We start from the raw sequence: 16,802 nt of genomic DNA on the forward strand, positions 1-16,802 counted from the left end.
TTTCCTCCCTCTCCCAAAATACTAGAACTTGAGGGCATCCAATGAAGGTGATGGGCAGTAGGTTCAGGGTGGACAGAAGGAAAGACTACACAGAGAGTGATTAAAATGTGGAATTCGCTACCAGAGGATGGCCACAGGAGTAAACAGCTTTAAAAGGGGACTAGACAGATTTATCTGTCTATCAATGGCTACTAGCCATGCTGACTGAGGGGAACCTCCACATTCAGAGGCACGAAGCCTCTGAATCCCAGAGCCAGGAGGCAACACCAGGGGAAGGCCTCAGCCTCCATGCCCTGTTGTTGGTCGTTTAGAGGACCTGTTTGGCTCCTGCGTGAGACAGGACTAGATGGACTATTGGTCTGATCAGGAGTCATTTCATAGAAAAAGAGGTGCAGGAGCTCATTAGCATAACTCATTAGCATAACTTATTTGTATATGCCACACCCCCTGGCATCACCGGAAGTGTGTCAGAAGGCAACACCCACTGCTCAATGCCCACTGGGCTCTTTTGGATTGCTAGCTATTGGGGGGGGGGAATGTGCAGATCTGTCCTTGCAGAGGAGGGGGGGCTTCTGCCTGAATAAAACTTGGTCTTAAAGGTGCCACTGGACTGTTTTGGACTGGGGGGCCGGGAGGAGCTCTGCAACTTACCTGGCTGCTTCTTGCTCTGACTGAGGGTTGCTGGGAACACAGGGCGGGGCTTGTTGCATGTGCCCGCCCCCTGGGCTCTTTACTGCCGGAGCTCTGCTCCTGTGCGCTCCTGTAGGAAATGACTCCTGGTGGTACACATGAGATGTCATACGAAGTGAAAGCCACCTTCTCAGAGAGATGGAAAGCACAGCAAAAGATATCACTGAACTGTGTGAGACCAGAGAGACCAGGAACAAGGACTTCCTGTCATGAGGAAATGGCACAGAAACCTGTAACATAGCCCAGGCAAGCCTGATCTCGTCAGATCTTGGAAGCTAAGCAGGGCCGACCCTGGCAAGTATTTGGATGGGAGACTGCCAAAGAATACCAGGTTGGGAGGCAGAGGCAGGCTATCAAGCCACTTCTCTGAACGTCCTCCATGCCCCAGTAGGAGTCGCCAGAGGTCACCATGACTTCCAGACACAGGCACACACACGCACGCATACACGCACACACACAAAATGCAAAACTACAAAAAGAAAAAAGAAAATTATAACATGTGGAGGTGATGTCTTGCCTAGCATCCCAGGGGAACAACCAAAATTAGGAGATGGGTAAGGAAATCTGTTTAGCTACTGTTAGTGGGGGAAGAAGAAGAGATTGGATTTATACCCTGCCCTTCACTACCCAAAGGTGTCTCAGAGCGGCTTACAAACTCCTTTTCCTTCCCCTCCCCACAACTGACACCCTGTGAGGTAGGCGGGGCTAAGAAAGCTCTGACAGAAACTGCTCTTTTTCAAGAACAGCTCTGCCAGAACTATGGCTTGCCCAAGGTCATCCAGCAGGTGCAAGTGGAGGAGTGGGGAATCAAACCCAGTTCTCCCAGATTAGAGTCCGCACACTTAACCACTACACCAAACTGGAAGGTCCCTAGGAATCATGACCATCCTCCTGCCGAGGGCTTAAGAGGAGGCAGTAGGCCAGCAAGTTTGTGTGTCCTTCAGCATCACGTGCACATCCAGGACTGTTCCTCCCCCCACTCCCACCCCTTCTACTGATGCAGGACACCTGAAAGACTTCCTTCAGTGCTACCACTGTGATGTTCATGGACTATTCTGAGTAAATTTATCTCTTTGTTTTTGCAGTGATTCTGTTGCTCATATTACTGGTGACAGAGACCCAATAAAACAAATTTCCAGTATCCAAACAGCCAAATGGGATGGAAACGAAAGCATTCCTGATGTTGCATGAAACTGCTCCCCTGTGATTATAAGTCTCGGCTTATCCTGTCCCCCTTTGTGACCATTTAAGCACTGGACTCAAGTACTCCCACGTCACACACACACACACCCGGAAAAAAAAACTAAACTGCCTGATCAAGAACTTGTTACTGGGATCTTCTGTTCCCTTCCTCCTCGCTGTCCTTGATTCTCAGCTCTCCACTCTCCCATAACTCTTTTGCTATTCCGGAGCAGTTGCACATGTGTGCATACGCACGCATATGTTCTTACAGAAACAAAGTTAATACTAACATCTTATTTATGATGTACATTATCGCAGGTCCTCCAATGTGCTTTTCTCAAGGTTCAAGTGGTACATAAGAGAATACATGCAATAAATAAGCTGGTCGCAGAACACTAAAAAATTTTATGGAGATACCGGCTTGCCTGGAGACAGATAAAGTAGATCATTTTAACATTGCAAACAGGAGGAAAGGATTTAATGTTTTCATTCTGCGAGAAGGAATGAAGTCGTTACATTCAAAAAGTAAACTGGATTACTTGGGGAGCGATTATACATGCACTTTTTACTGGTGGTTGGCTACAGGAATTTCTAACACCGCAGTAGGACTGGCAGTGTTTCCCTAGTCTCAGCTGGGCCTTTAATCCAATCTACAGCCCACTCCTAACAAGATTTACACGAACATTTGCTGGCAATAGGCAGCTACTTCCACACTGGCGCATACAACATATACTTGTGCTACAAGCTCCCTTCTGCCTTAACCCCCTTACTGCTCTCCTATTTCGGATTGTGCAGTTTGATCAAGCGGCCTTCACTGGTGAGCGATCCTGTATCATGCAAGCAAGAGAGTTAAGACTACTAACATCTCTCCTAACTCTAATTTCTATGGTTTGGGACAAAACTACTGGAGCATCTTCTCACCTCTGGGTATACCCAGAATTAAACTTTGTGGGTCTTAAAGGTGCCACTAGACTCAAACTTTGCTCTGCTGCTTCAGACCAACACAATTACCCACCTGAATCTGTCCTCACATCCATGTTCCTGGAACACTTTTTTTCTAAAATGGGGGGGAACCCTACTGAGTCCTGCTTGCAGGGAATGGAACAGGACAGAAATCAAACAAACTAAACTGATGGAAATTGGCATGAAATATTAAACTGAGAAACACCGTGGCACACCCAACAACTAGTGACCCGTAACAACCGCAGTCCATGGACTCCTGATGAAGCAGATCTAGATCTTGAACTGCTGGTGCTGGAAACAGCCCTTCTCCACCCGAGACCATGCACAGTAAGTGCCACACAGAGCAGACAATACTGAGCCTGATGGACCAATGGTCTATCTCAGTATAAGGCAAGCCTCCTAGGTTTGCATAACCACACTGGGTATGGTGGGTTAGCACTGTTAGAGAATGCTTGATATTTTGCTTTATGGATTTATATTTATTGCTACACACAATGGACTGTGCACACACACACATAGGCTCAAAGAACTGTACATTCCAGGTCACCTGTTGTGATGCAACACATAGAAGGTACTTGGCACAAGCATTACATGTAAATAAAGTTTCAACTACACAGTTACCAGCCTGGTGAAGAAGCACACACCTCCATTATTGTGAGCAGTAAGAAAACAACTTGGAGAAGAGACAGTCTCCATTGCAGAAATAGTTGTAGTCACCTACGACACATTACTGCTTTGTTCCTACATTGGTATTTCCTGCCAAATGGACATTTGGTTTACAATGGCATGGCCAGCTTTCATCAACACTTCAATGAAGCATCCTGACGCCAAGGTTTTCACACCTGCCCAGATGCCCTTCTTTGAGTAAGGTATTAGATTTCAATATTGGCCACCCCTCTAGGTAACCTCCCACTCCTATAGGCAACCAATAGGATTAGTTTTGGGACGGACTAACAGGTAGGTGGATCCACAGGTTGGAACAGTTACCTCCCACCTAATGGATCCACTATAAAAGGTAAGGACCATTCACCTGGCCCTTCCTAGCTAGCAACCCCCGCAACGGCCCCTGTCTGCTTTTTACTCCTCTTAAGTCCCACTTGCTATCCCCCAAACCCTTGCCTCTACTTTGATCTCTTGATCTGCAGTCAAGAGACCCACACGTGCTGGCTGGTTCTGGTCGTGTGTGAATTTTCCCTAGATTTCTATTTCTTCCCATCCATTCTTCATTGGAACAACCAAGCTGCAAAGACAGATAAGTATCACCCATCATCACCCCCACCTGCTAATGCAAACATGCTTATTTTAATACTATATTTTTAGGGAACTTGATTGAATGTGTGAGTGCATCAGTCCTGTTTGTATGAGATTTATATTCTTTAAGTAAAAGACATTTATTTTAACAACACCAGCCTCGACTCCTTCTCTGGTAACCCTTGGTGGGAACAGGACCTTTGTATAAACTGGCAACAACCCATTTAAATTGCCAATTGCTGTAAATAAAGCAATTCAGCTAACAGCACAACATGCAACTTAGAAGCTGTATATAGAGTGCTGGCCATGAACTGTGGCCCCACAGATACCTCAAACCGCCACTACCTCTCCAGTTTCTATGACCTCCTTCCAAGGCATTTAATCAAGGACATCACATGTCTAGTATGTTGCACGTAGCCTGAGAGGCCCACACAACAGCAAGCAAGAGGAAATACAAGAAAGTGAGTTCATATGCAAGGAACTAATGAGAGTGTACCCGTATCTATATGTACAATGCATGCTCCTGATACTACAATGCCAGGGGTTGGACTAAATGGTCTTCAAGATACTTCTGAAGTTCTGCAGCCCTAGAGACAAAACTGTTACTCTGGATGTTGCCATGGAACCAAAATGGAATGTGATCAGTCCAGAAAAGAAAAGAAAAATGAAGAGGATGCCTTCTGTATCACTTCCAACTGTGCAGGCTTGCTTACCTCCTACTAATATCTCTTCTTGTTCAGGTCTCCCGCTTGCAGTTTTGCTCAGCTGTGAATCATCTTGAAGTGACTCAGGTTGTTCACATTTATCTTTCAGTTCTTCATCCAGGTATAGGATGCGGTCCTGCAGATGCATGTCGTGCTTCTGTGCACAGACCCTTAAGGGAATGTTTCCCAGTGACCTCGATGATTTCAGTAAAATGGGCAAACGGGATTTCTTGGCTGGATGATTGGAATCACTCTGAATGAGAGACAGTAGAACGTGCATGTAAGTTGCAGCAAAAGGGATTTGTTAGAACATCAGGACACCCCCTTCCCATCCCAACCTTAAGTATGCTCCATGGAAAGAGAGCTCTGTTCTAAAAACCACTGGTTTCTGGTAGAAGGCTTAGTAAATTAGATCTCTACAGATTTTCTAGGAGTAATTCTTACCTCACATTATCCTTCCAAAAACCCTGTGAGTTCATGTAAGGATAAAACAGGAAGGAAGTATATTTCTTCATGCAATGCATCATTAACTTAGGAAATTCATTGCTACGTTGTGTTGTGATAGCCATGAACATAGATGGTTTAAAAAAATGGGTCACACATTCATGGAATATAGTTCTATCAATGGCTTATTAGCCATAATGGTGAAGAATGGAACCTCTGTACGCAGAGGCAATATTATTCTGATTGCCATAAGAATATAAGAATTGCCTTGCTGATTCAGACCAAGGTTGATTTAGCACAGATTCCCACCAATGGGTGGACAGATGTCCTATCCAGGGAGAAAATAATCTGGACTGGCAGCCTCCATCTGGCACAGGGCATCTAGCTAGATGTGTTCACTACTGACTGTTGGACTCTGTAGATCTTTTGTCTGACCCAAGAAGGTAGTTCTTATGATCTTATGAGCTGGGTATGGCAGAGAGAAACTGACTTGCCTGAGGTCACCCTATGAATTATCAGAGCCTCAAACCTAGGTCTTTCATGTTCAAGCCCAACACTACGTAGGACTGGTTTTCAACTGGTGGCTTGGGACCTATAAGCAGGTCATATCTTGACCTTAGATGGGTCACAGCAAGGGCACCACTAAATAGAACTTCCATGTCCAGAGGGACTATATGTCTTCAGGGGAAACATCAGAGGTCACCTTCATGACCTGCTTGTGGTCTTCCAAGAGGCATTTGGTTGTCCACTAGGAGAAATGGAATGCTGGTTTAGATGAATTTTTGAACTGATCTAAAGGGGTTCTTGTTATATTCTTAACAGGACCACAGCGCAGGGAAGGAAGAAAAGAGGTTCAACTCTTCTGCCCTGATGGGTTTTGCTAATCATAACGGTGCTCTAAAGGAATAGGCAATCATCCTGTCTTTGCCCCATCTTTTTTCTTTTCCTTCAAAGGGAAACAACAGAGTGAGGAGGCAGTTTTGATTAGCAAACCCCTATTGTTTTTTGGGGGGAAGCCCCTTCTCTGTCCCCTCCCAACCCCACACTAAACCCCCAGTCCTAATCAGGAACCCACATGGCTGCAATTGACTTGATTTTTTGAAGGGGGGGAAAAAATCTCACTGGGAAGCCCAGTCGCAGATCCCCAGGTTCTTCATCTGTTTGGGTCCTAACTGCTGGGCACAGGAAGTGATTTCAGGCACCACAGTTTTTCTCAAGCCTCTCAACTCCCCTCCTCTACCATGAGGGTTAAAAGCTGTGGTGGGTGGTGTTTTAGCATTATGATTCCATTTAATACCGTTTCACTCTATACCGTTAATGGGGAAAGAAAAGACAGCCTAGTGAACAGTATCTCCAGGGACCCCACGGGGCAATCTAACCCACAAGAGCAGCTCTCCCCTTGTTTCAGTGAAATGCTGTCAACTGCCTGCACTCTCAGCAGCAGCTTGTGAGGCCATTTGGCTGGCAGACTACCACGTTTCACCAGTAAACACCACTGCACAGAGAAAGAGGACCCCATGGTCTTATCAGAGAATACAGCAACACGGGGGCAGTGGGAAGCTCACAGTGCTTCGTTTTGACACCAGTTGCAGCGATCCACAACATGCATAAAGCCAGCAAGGACAACCTGCTACCTAGAGACAGCCCCCCCCCCCGCACTTCCAGTACAATGGGATCAGAGGGCAGACGCTGCGTGTTAAATTCAAAGGCCTTTCCATCGGCCTCCCACGGAGCGGTCCTGATGTCAGCTCATTGGGTAGCCAGCAAAGGACACGGAACCCATGAACAGCACTCCACAGCAGTGCAAAGGCTCGCTGCTGCATGCACAATTATCTGCAATACCTCTGACCTCCATTCTCTTCAGCTAATTTTTCAAAACGACACAGCCCTATTAGAAATTAACTGCACTTTCATCTTCCAAGTAGTGGCTCGACCATCTTCAATAAACTTACTTTATTTGTTCTGCTCATGAGGGGGAGGTTCTCCCGTCGGTTGCTTGTCAGATCTGCTGTTTCTTGCCACTGTTCTCGCTTTTGGTTTAATGGTGGAGACTTGCCTTTGTCTTCAGAGCTTGTGGCATCGCCTTCATGTTTCAGTCCCGTGCCTTTCCCCTCAACAGCCATCGTCTGTGTAGCCGAGTCTTTCACTTCTGCTTTTGACAATTCAATATTTGCATTAATCCCTAGCTCTGGAGTGAGATCAAGCGGTACTTTCTCTGCCAAAGTTGATTTCAATTCCACATGCTGCTTTAGGAATTTATTTACTTCAGTGCAGTGTTGGAGTTCAGCCCTCAGTTGAATAATCAGTTGCTTAAGATCTTTCTCGTCTTTATTCTCCAGATCCTCACTCAGCCTGTCTTGCTCAGTTGTGCTCAGATGATCTAAGCGCTTATTTGCAGATTTCATTTGTTCTTGTCTGCTTTTACCCATTGGGTGGAAATAAAAGGGAAATATCCATAAGACAACACGATTACTTTCTACCTGAAATATCTTTGTAGAGTCAACGTCAAGTATAAACTCTTAATGCATTCTTTTTATTTTCATAATTCCAAACACTATTGTACAAAACAACACCAGACATAGGGAAGTCACAGAAAACCAAACTGGTGTGTCAAAGAAAGACAGCCATAGCACCGCTGCTCCTTAGAAGGAGGAAAGGAGAGGAGGGAGGCCGCTTTGGAGCAGGATCATAAGTTTCACAGCGAACCTAAATTACACTTCTAAGATACCAAAAACGACGGTCAGGTACTACCTTTTTATTTATTTCCTTTTATCAAGAACATTGACGGTCAAAGAAGATAGGGACGGCAAAGGATGAGATGGTTAGACAGTGTCATAGATGCAATAAACATAAAATTGAGCCAACTTCAGAGGACGGCGGAAGACAGGAAGGCCTGGCGTGATCTGGTCCATGGGGTCGCAAAGAGTCGGACTCGACTGTGCGACTGAACAACAACAACAAATCAAGAACAAGCAAAATATCACAAAATGGCAAGATTTTGAGTTCCATCACACTGGATATTCAGAATAACACTAAAAAAGGTGGAAATTCATGTGTGGGGGGAAAGATGTGTCAAGGCATCAGGGAGATGCACCTAGTTCCCCCCCTCCTCCCACTTTGTTTTTTCACTTTGGACATCCCGTCAGGTGAAAAATTCTGGGGAAGTCAGCAACTTGCTACTTCGTGATGTTTTGGTCATCCTATTGAAAAAGTATTCCATGCCTGAATATCTTTACGGACCCACACAGCTACTTACAACGTAGTTCTTAGATACCAGCATTAGATTTCCAAGGCCCAACCCTTACAGTGCACTCACTCTCCAGCTTCTGCAATCCACATGGCACTTCCACTTACCAGATGCCGATCCTCTACATCGGCAGTGCAGCCCGAGCATCAGAAAGCAATACACTGATGCAAGAAACATCATAACACACAGTACTGTTGTTTTAACGGGGCTTCTCTCCCTGTTAAAAGGGTCAGACTGTAGGTGATGTGAAAGACCTCTGCCTGAGACCCTGGAGAGCAGCTGCCAGTCTGAGTAGACAATACTGACTCTGATAGACCAACGGTCAGACTTAGTACAAGGCAGCTTCGTGTGTTTCCACTTAGCAATACAGTACCGAAGCAGAAACAAAAGGAGAAATCCTTTGGCAAAATACACGATGGGCTTTGAACCAGGAAGAAAAGGCCCAGAGCTGCTTCCATTCCTAGCCTACTCAGTGTAAGGTGGGCAGCTCTCTCCCTCTCTCCTCTCTGCATGTTGACTGACAGTGTTAGGGGCCAATGGAGCACAATTATTCTGCTGACAAAGGATAGTACACGTCGCTGGGGACAAGGTTAACATTCTCCCCACAATTTTCACACACACTCTATCCCATGAAGCTCACTGGGTGACTTTGCGTCAGGCATACTCTCGCAGCAGAACATAGGGTTGGTGACAGAATAGAAAAGGGAGGTACACCATCCTAACATCCTTGGAGTCAGGGAGGGATAAAAATATATTTTTAAAAAATCCAAACATACTCATGTATCTTCTGTTTTCAGAAGAACCTGTTATACTGCTCAAGGCATTGACTCGTACAGCTTTTAATAGACAAAGGAAAGGAAGGAAAGGAAAGAAGAGCCGAAGAGCAGAGCCTTCTCGGCAGCTGCCCCAAGCCTGTGGAATGCTGTTCCCCAAAAAGGGTATTCTATCCCACCCTTCGCCTCTTTTAAGAAGCAGATGAAGATATATCTCTTTTGCTAGGCCTTTGGATAAGCCCTCTGATTTTATTCAAAATCCCTGTTTGGTAGGAACATCAGCCCTTACGTTTATTTATGCTACTGCTATTTATTAATGGATTGTACTATGCTTTATTCTATGGATATTATGTATGTGTTTAAGCCTCCCTGAACAGGCAAAACTGCCTTTTATGACTGTACATCAATCAGGATGTAACTCGGGAGCATCCAACAGAGCACAACAGCCAACTTTGTAAACTTCCAGTCAGGCCTTTGCATACAGCTAATGGCTCACAGACCACAGCTTGGAAAACAGTTTTACAACCTGACAGAAACTAAATAAGGGACGTTACACTCCAAACAAATCCCGTCATTAATTTCATGTGTGTCAATAAAGAAACGTTTCATGCCATTTAAAATACAATCTGGTACTGAAAACAGAAGCATTTAGAAGGCTGGCATTTGAGAGAGAGAATGCTAAGTGTGCTTTTAATGCCTTCTCGCTGGCATCTAATGCCATTTGTGAGAATTAAGTTACCCACCACTATAGTCTTGGCACCAATTGAGCTGGGAAAATTTACACTGAAACATTAGAACGGACTGCGCAGCTGAATGCTAAAAAGAACTTGGGGAGGGGGATATTGCTTGCTGTAAAACTTTTAAGTAAGCTTGAGAAATATAAAAAATGTTAGAGATGATTAAGGTGGTTAGATGGTTAAATGATCAAGGGGTTGGAGCACCTTTCCTGTGAGGAAAAGGTGAAGAGTCTGGGACTTTGCAGTTTAGAAAAGAGAGTCTACGGAAGGGATGTGATAGAGGTTTATAAAATTATGCATGCATGAAAAGAGAGAACTTTTTATCCTGCTCCTAGATACGAAAAGTTTGTAAAATTTCCCAAAATTCAAGGGCATCCAATTAAGTTCATGGGCACTAAATTCCGTACTCTAATCTGGGAGAAACGGGTTTGATTCCCCACTCCAACAACTCAGCCCCACCTACCTCACAGGGTGTCTGTTGTGGGGAGGGGAAGGGAAAGGATATTGTAAGCCGCTCTGAGACTCCTTCAGGTAGTGAAGGGTGGGGTATAAATTCAATCTCTTCTTCTTCTCTTCTTTATACGAGTGACTAAAATGTGGAATATGCTGCCAGAGGATTTAGTGATGGTCACAGGCATATAGACACCTTTAAAAGGCGACTAGACACTTTAATGGAGGACAGGCCCATCAGTGGCTACAATCCATGGAAACTAAAGGGAACCTCCATATTCAGAGGCAATAAACCTCTGAATACCAGTGCCAAGAGGCAACATCAGGGGAGGGCCTCAGCCTCTGTGCCTCGTTGATGTCCCTCCAGGGCAACTGATTAGCCAGTGAGACAGGATGCCAGATGAGATGGACCAGTGATCCAGCAGAGCTTCGCTTATGTCTTTTATGCTCTGCTGTCCGACATTCATTCATGCAGTTCCGGTTGGCTGAATACTGATGAAGACAGAACAGCAAGCATTTAAATATATTTTGGCTATGAACAGTCTCTCATACAAACTAACTCTCATACAAGAGGGAATTAGATAAACATATGGAGCAGAGGTCCATCAGTGGCTATTAGCCACAAGGTATAGATAGGAACTCTCGGTCTGGGGCTAGGGATGCTTTGTATTCTTGGTGCTTGGGGGGGGGGTCAGTAGTGGGAGGGCTTCTAGAGTCCTGGCCCCACTGGTGGACCTCCTGATGGCACCTGGTATCTTTGGCCGCTGTATGACAGTGTTGGACTGGATAGGTCATTGGCCTGATCCAACATTGGGTTCTCTTATGTTCTTAACAGTTCCCTACCCTCTAACATCAAAGAATAGCTACCCCCAGGTTGTGTTGCCCACCGCTACTTGGGACAGTGGCCAGAGGAATTTTCCCCCCAAAAAATGCAGGCTTCTGTACTTACTGGAAGTTCTTACCCGAAAAGGCAAAGGGAAGCTCTACAAATTGCTACCCTTTACCATAGAGTTTCCCTAAAGGTACCCTTCGTTGCTTCCAGTAAGAACTTCCAATAAGTACACAAGGCTGCATTTTTTTAAAAAATGTCTCCCTTGATGCTGTGGCCCCCCAACCCTTTCTCCAGTTGCCAGGCACTGTCTGGCAGCCCTATGGGTCTGGGGAGGAAGAGCCCCTATCTAGAACTTTGTGCCTCCGTCTCAGATGTCCTGGGTTGAGGCACATCTCTGTAAAAGAATTCTTTGTCATGTTTGGTGGCAGCATAATGCCCAACGTTCTCGTGGATGCTGCCATGAGCTGATGAGAAACACGTGTGAGACTGGTGGACTCATTTTAGGCATACTTGCCCCCCACTTCATCTCCAGCAACTGATAGCACCAGTTACTCAGGGTTTTATCAACAGCTATCAGTTCTATCCCAGAGGTTCTATCTATGCTTCTCAGCTCATTTTTGCTGAGCTGTGCTTCTAGGAAGGAAAAGCTTATCATTTGGACAGGGATGTCTTACGGCTCTAGTTCTGGAAAAGCATTTGATGAAACTTTGAGCAGGCAGACAGAAATATACATCCGAGCAATGATTATTGTTCTCTGAGCGTTCAGCGACTGTCTTTAATGAAATGTACACAGACAGAATAACTTGGCTGCTGTGGCAACAACAGCGCAAGAGTGGCATGCCGTACAAATGCGCACCCATGTGCTTGAACTGTATGCTGTGATGAATTTTGATTGTTACACCACCCTGGGAGATCATTTGGCCAGGAAGCAGGGTACAAAGCTAATAAATAGATCACGAACAAGTATGTGCTCAGGTAAGTTTGTCCACGGAAAAGACAACTTGCTTGTGGTCACTACATTTTGACCCTCCTATAGAACACAGAATAGTTACGCCCACTTCCCCTGAACCCAGGAGCTTCCACCAGCAGTGACCTGAACAAGACACCATCAAGAATAACCCCATACCGCAAATGTTAACATCATCCATGCCCTCCCATCTGCTTTGGTCCCTCCTCCAGCAGCACCCCCCCCCTTTAAAACATGAATACTGGGCTACTCTGTGGGGTAGAAGAGGCTGAAAGAGAGAATACAAGCAGGTCACTGAGTGAGCTTCATGGGTGAGCGAAGGTTTGAGCCCAGACCTGCCCTGTCATCTTGATACCCTAACCATGATACCTGTGCTCTGTTGCACCCGGACACAACTAATTTAGCATGGGACATGTGAGGGAACACGGGACAGCGCAAACAAGACTAACAATGCCATCCTAAGCAAACCTATCCAGAATCCTGCTCAGGTCTATTCAGACGGGACTGACTCCCGGGAAAGTATTCTTAGGACTGCCTTTCAAGGCTCCTTCACCGGACGTCAAACCGTAAGTTGACATTATGCTTGAACCAAAGCAAATAATACATTCTGCACCACCCAGAGAGCTTCATGGGCTGCCATATCCCAGAGTCAATATTGGATATTAAGAAACTTGAGGCTATTGATTGTAAAAAGACCTTTTACAGCTCCAGTAACATGCTTGAAAATGTGATGGCGGGAGCCAGGTAGCAAAAGAGACAGACGCCAAAAGGTATATTGCTCTTCCCTGGCTTCCCAACTGATTGCATTACCATCACCTTACAACCCAAACCAATCAAAGGCGACCTTTTTATTTGCTTAGCGAGCATTTAGAGATCTTTACCGCACCATTCTGTATGGCTGCCTTAGCCCTTTCACCCTCCAGATAGCTCCTTGGCGGAGGAAGCTCACTTCCTATACCGACTGCTGCCAAGGAATCTTCACTCATAACCGATTTCTCCTGCTGAGCGTTATGTCTCCTAATTGCCTAATTGCATGATAGACTGAAAGAGTTGCGAAGGAGGCTTGCCAATCTCCCAGGTAAATTAGAGGGCTCCATTATCTAAATTCACTTTAAAGCACAATTGCTTCCTTCTCTTTTCCAATAGAACTACTGTCAGACGGGCCATGTCTAAGCTGACTGCTTACCCAGAGTCAAGTACCGCTGCTCCATTTTCATTTAAAAGAGACACAAGCGAACTCCTTTCTTCAGCTTCACGTTTGCCCACCTCGCTCCCTACAAAGCAATCGCCGACAGCTGGATCACGTTCAAACCCAAGCTTATTGGAATTCCAGCTCTGTCTGTCAGAAGAGTCTGAAGGAATTACCTGCTGGATAGAAAAAGTGTTGTTGTTGAGGGTTTTGTTTTTTTTAACTCAACAGGTATGCCATGTTCTGTTTCCTTTGAGGCAGCAATCTGTGCGAAATCAGGCTTGATCATATTGGAGAGTCTTAATCTACATTACAAAGGCAGCTCCTGCAGTCCTTCCACAACACTATTCATTAGCACAGAGAAGAATGAACATCAGTTGGATAAGGTTAATTCTCTTTTTAAAAGAGGAATTGTGAAATAGTAGCTAGGTTTCCCGGAAAATATCTGCATAAGAAGCACACACACCCCTTGACAGCTCCAATCCTTACGTGACATTTCTTCTACCTCTAACAAATCCTCGACAGCTCAGGAAGGCACATGATGGAGGTTGCTCATTTTAAGTTTTGTTTAAAACAGGCTTATTCGGTTTGTCATGAGGGCCTACTCAAATGAAATGGCAAACTGTGTCAAACCAGGATTCCCACCATGGATTAAACTGTGGTTTGGAATCCTGGTCTGTACACAGAACTGTCCCACCACTGAACTGCAGCTCTTTCAGGTGGGAGGGGAAACCAGGGGAAGTGGGAGAAACTTTGGGCATAGTCAGGTACAGACACCAACCCCTGGCCTGCTGTGTGATCTTTAAAGGCAGAGATGAGATGCTCCCCCACCGGCCACTCCCAGCAGCACAGGTTGACTGGAAGGTGTTGGGGCAGTGTTCCCTCCAAGCTGAGTTAGTGTGAGCTAGCTCCCAGTTTTTTAGCCTCCGGCTCACACATTTTTGTCTTAGCGCAGGAAGGATGGCTCCAGAGCAAACTAACTGATGCAGTAGCCAAATCGCTCGCTCACAACTTTAATGCCAGTAGCTCACGAAGTAGAATTTTTGCTCACAAGACTCCACAGCTTAGAGGGAACATAAACTCCCTCCCCTGCCACAGAGGGGGTTGGGGCAGAGCTTGGATGCCAGTACCACCCTCGGCTTCGAGGTGGCAGGCTCAGGGGCACCGGACCCCGCATTCCCTGACAAGAACACTGTGTTTCCCTTCAAGGTGGCCATCCCAACAAGAAATCCACTTCCAAGCATGCCAGTCCAAGGGCTTCCCCAGCTCATTCCCCACATGACAAATATGGGTTTGTCCAATTGTAGCCATGTAAACCAAGCCACAGGCTAAATTAACAAATAAACCCACTCCCACTAACACGGTTTGGACAATGACTTAAACGTACACCTTGAGACTCAGGCACCCTCCCCGATACATCCCACATGGGATACTGCTGTAATAAAAGCCACCTGACTGCACAACAATTGACAAAATCCCACCTTGTGCTCCTCCTCAGGATGCTGGGAACTCAGGGAGTTCATCTCTTCATCATAAGCTTCCGTTTCAGACTTGCTCTCTTCTGTTCTTTCAGGAAACTACACAAAAGTATGGAATGATATGAAAATGTAGCGCTTTCAAAATAAAATCAGGCGGGTGTGAAACGTGAAAAAAATCAACATGTCTTTTTTTTAAAAAAAAGAAAAGAAAATTTCAAAAGCCTGCAACAGAGTAACAAACGTTCATTTTAGCTGGCGCTCATGGGATCCCAAAAGATGCAAACACAGAAGCACAGAAGCAAACACAGGTCCCCTGACATTCTGAAATGTGATATGTGGGAAGACAAACTTATGTGGCCAGAAGGGAGAACCTGCAATGGTTCTGCTCTCATTCGTTTTCAGAGAGATGTGCAAATGTCCCAGCTGAACAGAGGCCAGGAGCCGCTGTGCGGATTGAGGAAAATCCAGCCTCCATGGCGAAAGTCAGGCCTGGCCACCCACCCAGGTGGAGCACCTGTCAGCTGGCCTTTTTTGTAATCATGCAATCACTCTCCACACACCCACAGAAAACAAGGTGTTTTTTGTTTTGTTTTTTAAATGGTGCTTTAGGAGAAAAGTACCAAACACACTTTTCAATCAATAAACATGCTGGGCACCTGGAGGAAAAAAACCAAAAGCCTGCTAGAAGCACAGAAGGAATAAAAATCCACACTAGGGCCAGAGATGGGTACACGCGTCAGTACAGGAGTGAGGGTGGGGAGAAGCAGAGCTTTGCCTACAGCAGACAACCCCCCCAAAAAAAACACAACCTGCAGCTGCCTGCCTGTCATTCCATCTTGCTTTTGCCTAACCAGTTTGGTGTAGTGGTTAAGTGCGCGGACTCTAATCTGGGGAACCGGGTTTGATGCCCCACTCCTCCACTTGCACCTGCTGGATGACCTTGGGCAAGCCATAGTTCTGGCACAGCTGTTCCTGAAAAAGAGCAGTTTTTGTCAGAGCTCTCTCAGCCCCACCTACCTCACAGGGTGCCTGTTGTGGGGAGGGGAAGGGAAAGGAGTTTGTAAGCCGCTCTGAGACTCCTTTGGGTAGTGAAGGGCGGGGTATAAATCCAATATCTTCTCTTCTCTTCTAACCTACCCTACTCACCGAAGAGGCCTAAGCCGAGCGCTGCCCTGGCTCACCTCTCCCCTCTGCCATGAAGTCACTAGACGGGCCTCAGAGAGCCACCCATATGCTAACTCCTCCTGCATTCTGTGGGTCCCAGCACTATTCCCTCCTTTACAGGACTATCATAAGGATCATAAGAGAATGTCTGTGAAGAACTGAAAAGGCCGTACACAATGCTGGCTAACAAATGCACAACTGTTGACCTTATAACCTTAATATGTTATTTAGTGTCACTTTGCATACCTCGAACATCATCATGTTACATGTTAATTTGCTGTTCATTCTCTGGCTACAACTTTGAACCTTGCCTGCCATTCTAATGTATTTGATAAAGTGTGTGTGCACATGAAAGCTCATACCTTGGATAAACCTCTGGCTGCGGTCACATGGAGCATTAGCCACACTACAGAGACGGAAGATAGGCGGATTTTCCGGGTGCGATCACTCATGGCTCACCTGAGGCTTCCCGCTGAAGATGCGGGGTAACTAGTTTCCGGAAACCGTGGGACAAGGGCGGGCGTCTGACCACGTTTCCGGTGGCATCCGGCGCCCGCCCATGTCCCCTCGCAAAAAGGGTTTTTTTCCCAAGTCTCCATGGGATGCGCACAAGCACCCAACGAATCATGCGCACACTTCAGTTTAAAAAAAACAACACAACCCCATTTGCCGCGCCGCCCCGCTTCTTTGCCTGTGGTGTGATCGGCACCTCCCCCTAACCACGGGACCTC

General features: G+C 46.0%; 1 protein-coding gene across 1 annotated transcript in view; it reads right to left on the minus strand.

Moving 5' to 3' along the window:
• Positions 1–16,802, minus strand: part of CDK5RAP2 (CDK5 regulatory subunit associated protein 2) — a 204,707-nt gene that overhangs the window by 64,425 nt on the left and 123,480 nt on the right. Inside the window, exon 19 of the mRNA XM_015420167.1 lies at positions 4,800–4,947. Within this exon, the coding sequence (XP_015275653.1) occupies positions 4,800–4,947 (148 nt within the window). The remainder of the gene's footprint in view (positions 1–4,799; positions 4,948–16,802) is intronic.

Source organism: Gekko japonicus, unplaced genomic scaffold, assembly GCF_001447785.1.
Source record: "Gekko japonicus isolate JY-2015 unplaced genomic scaffold, Gekko_japonicus_V1.1 scaffold102, whole genome shotgun sequence".
Lineage (NCBI taxonomy): Eukaryota > Metazoa > Chordata > Lepidosauria > Squamata > Gekkonidae > Gekko > Gekko japonicus.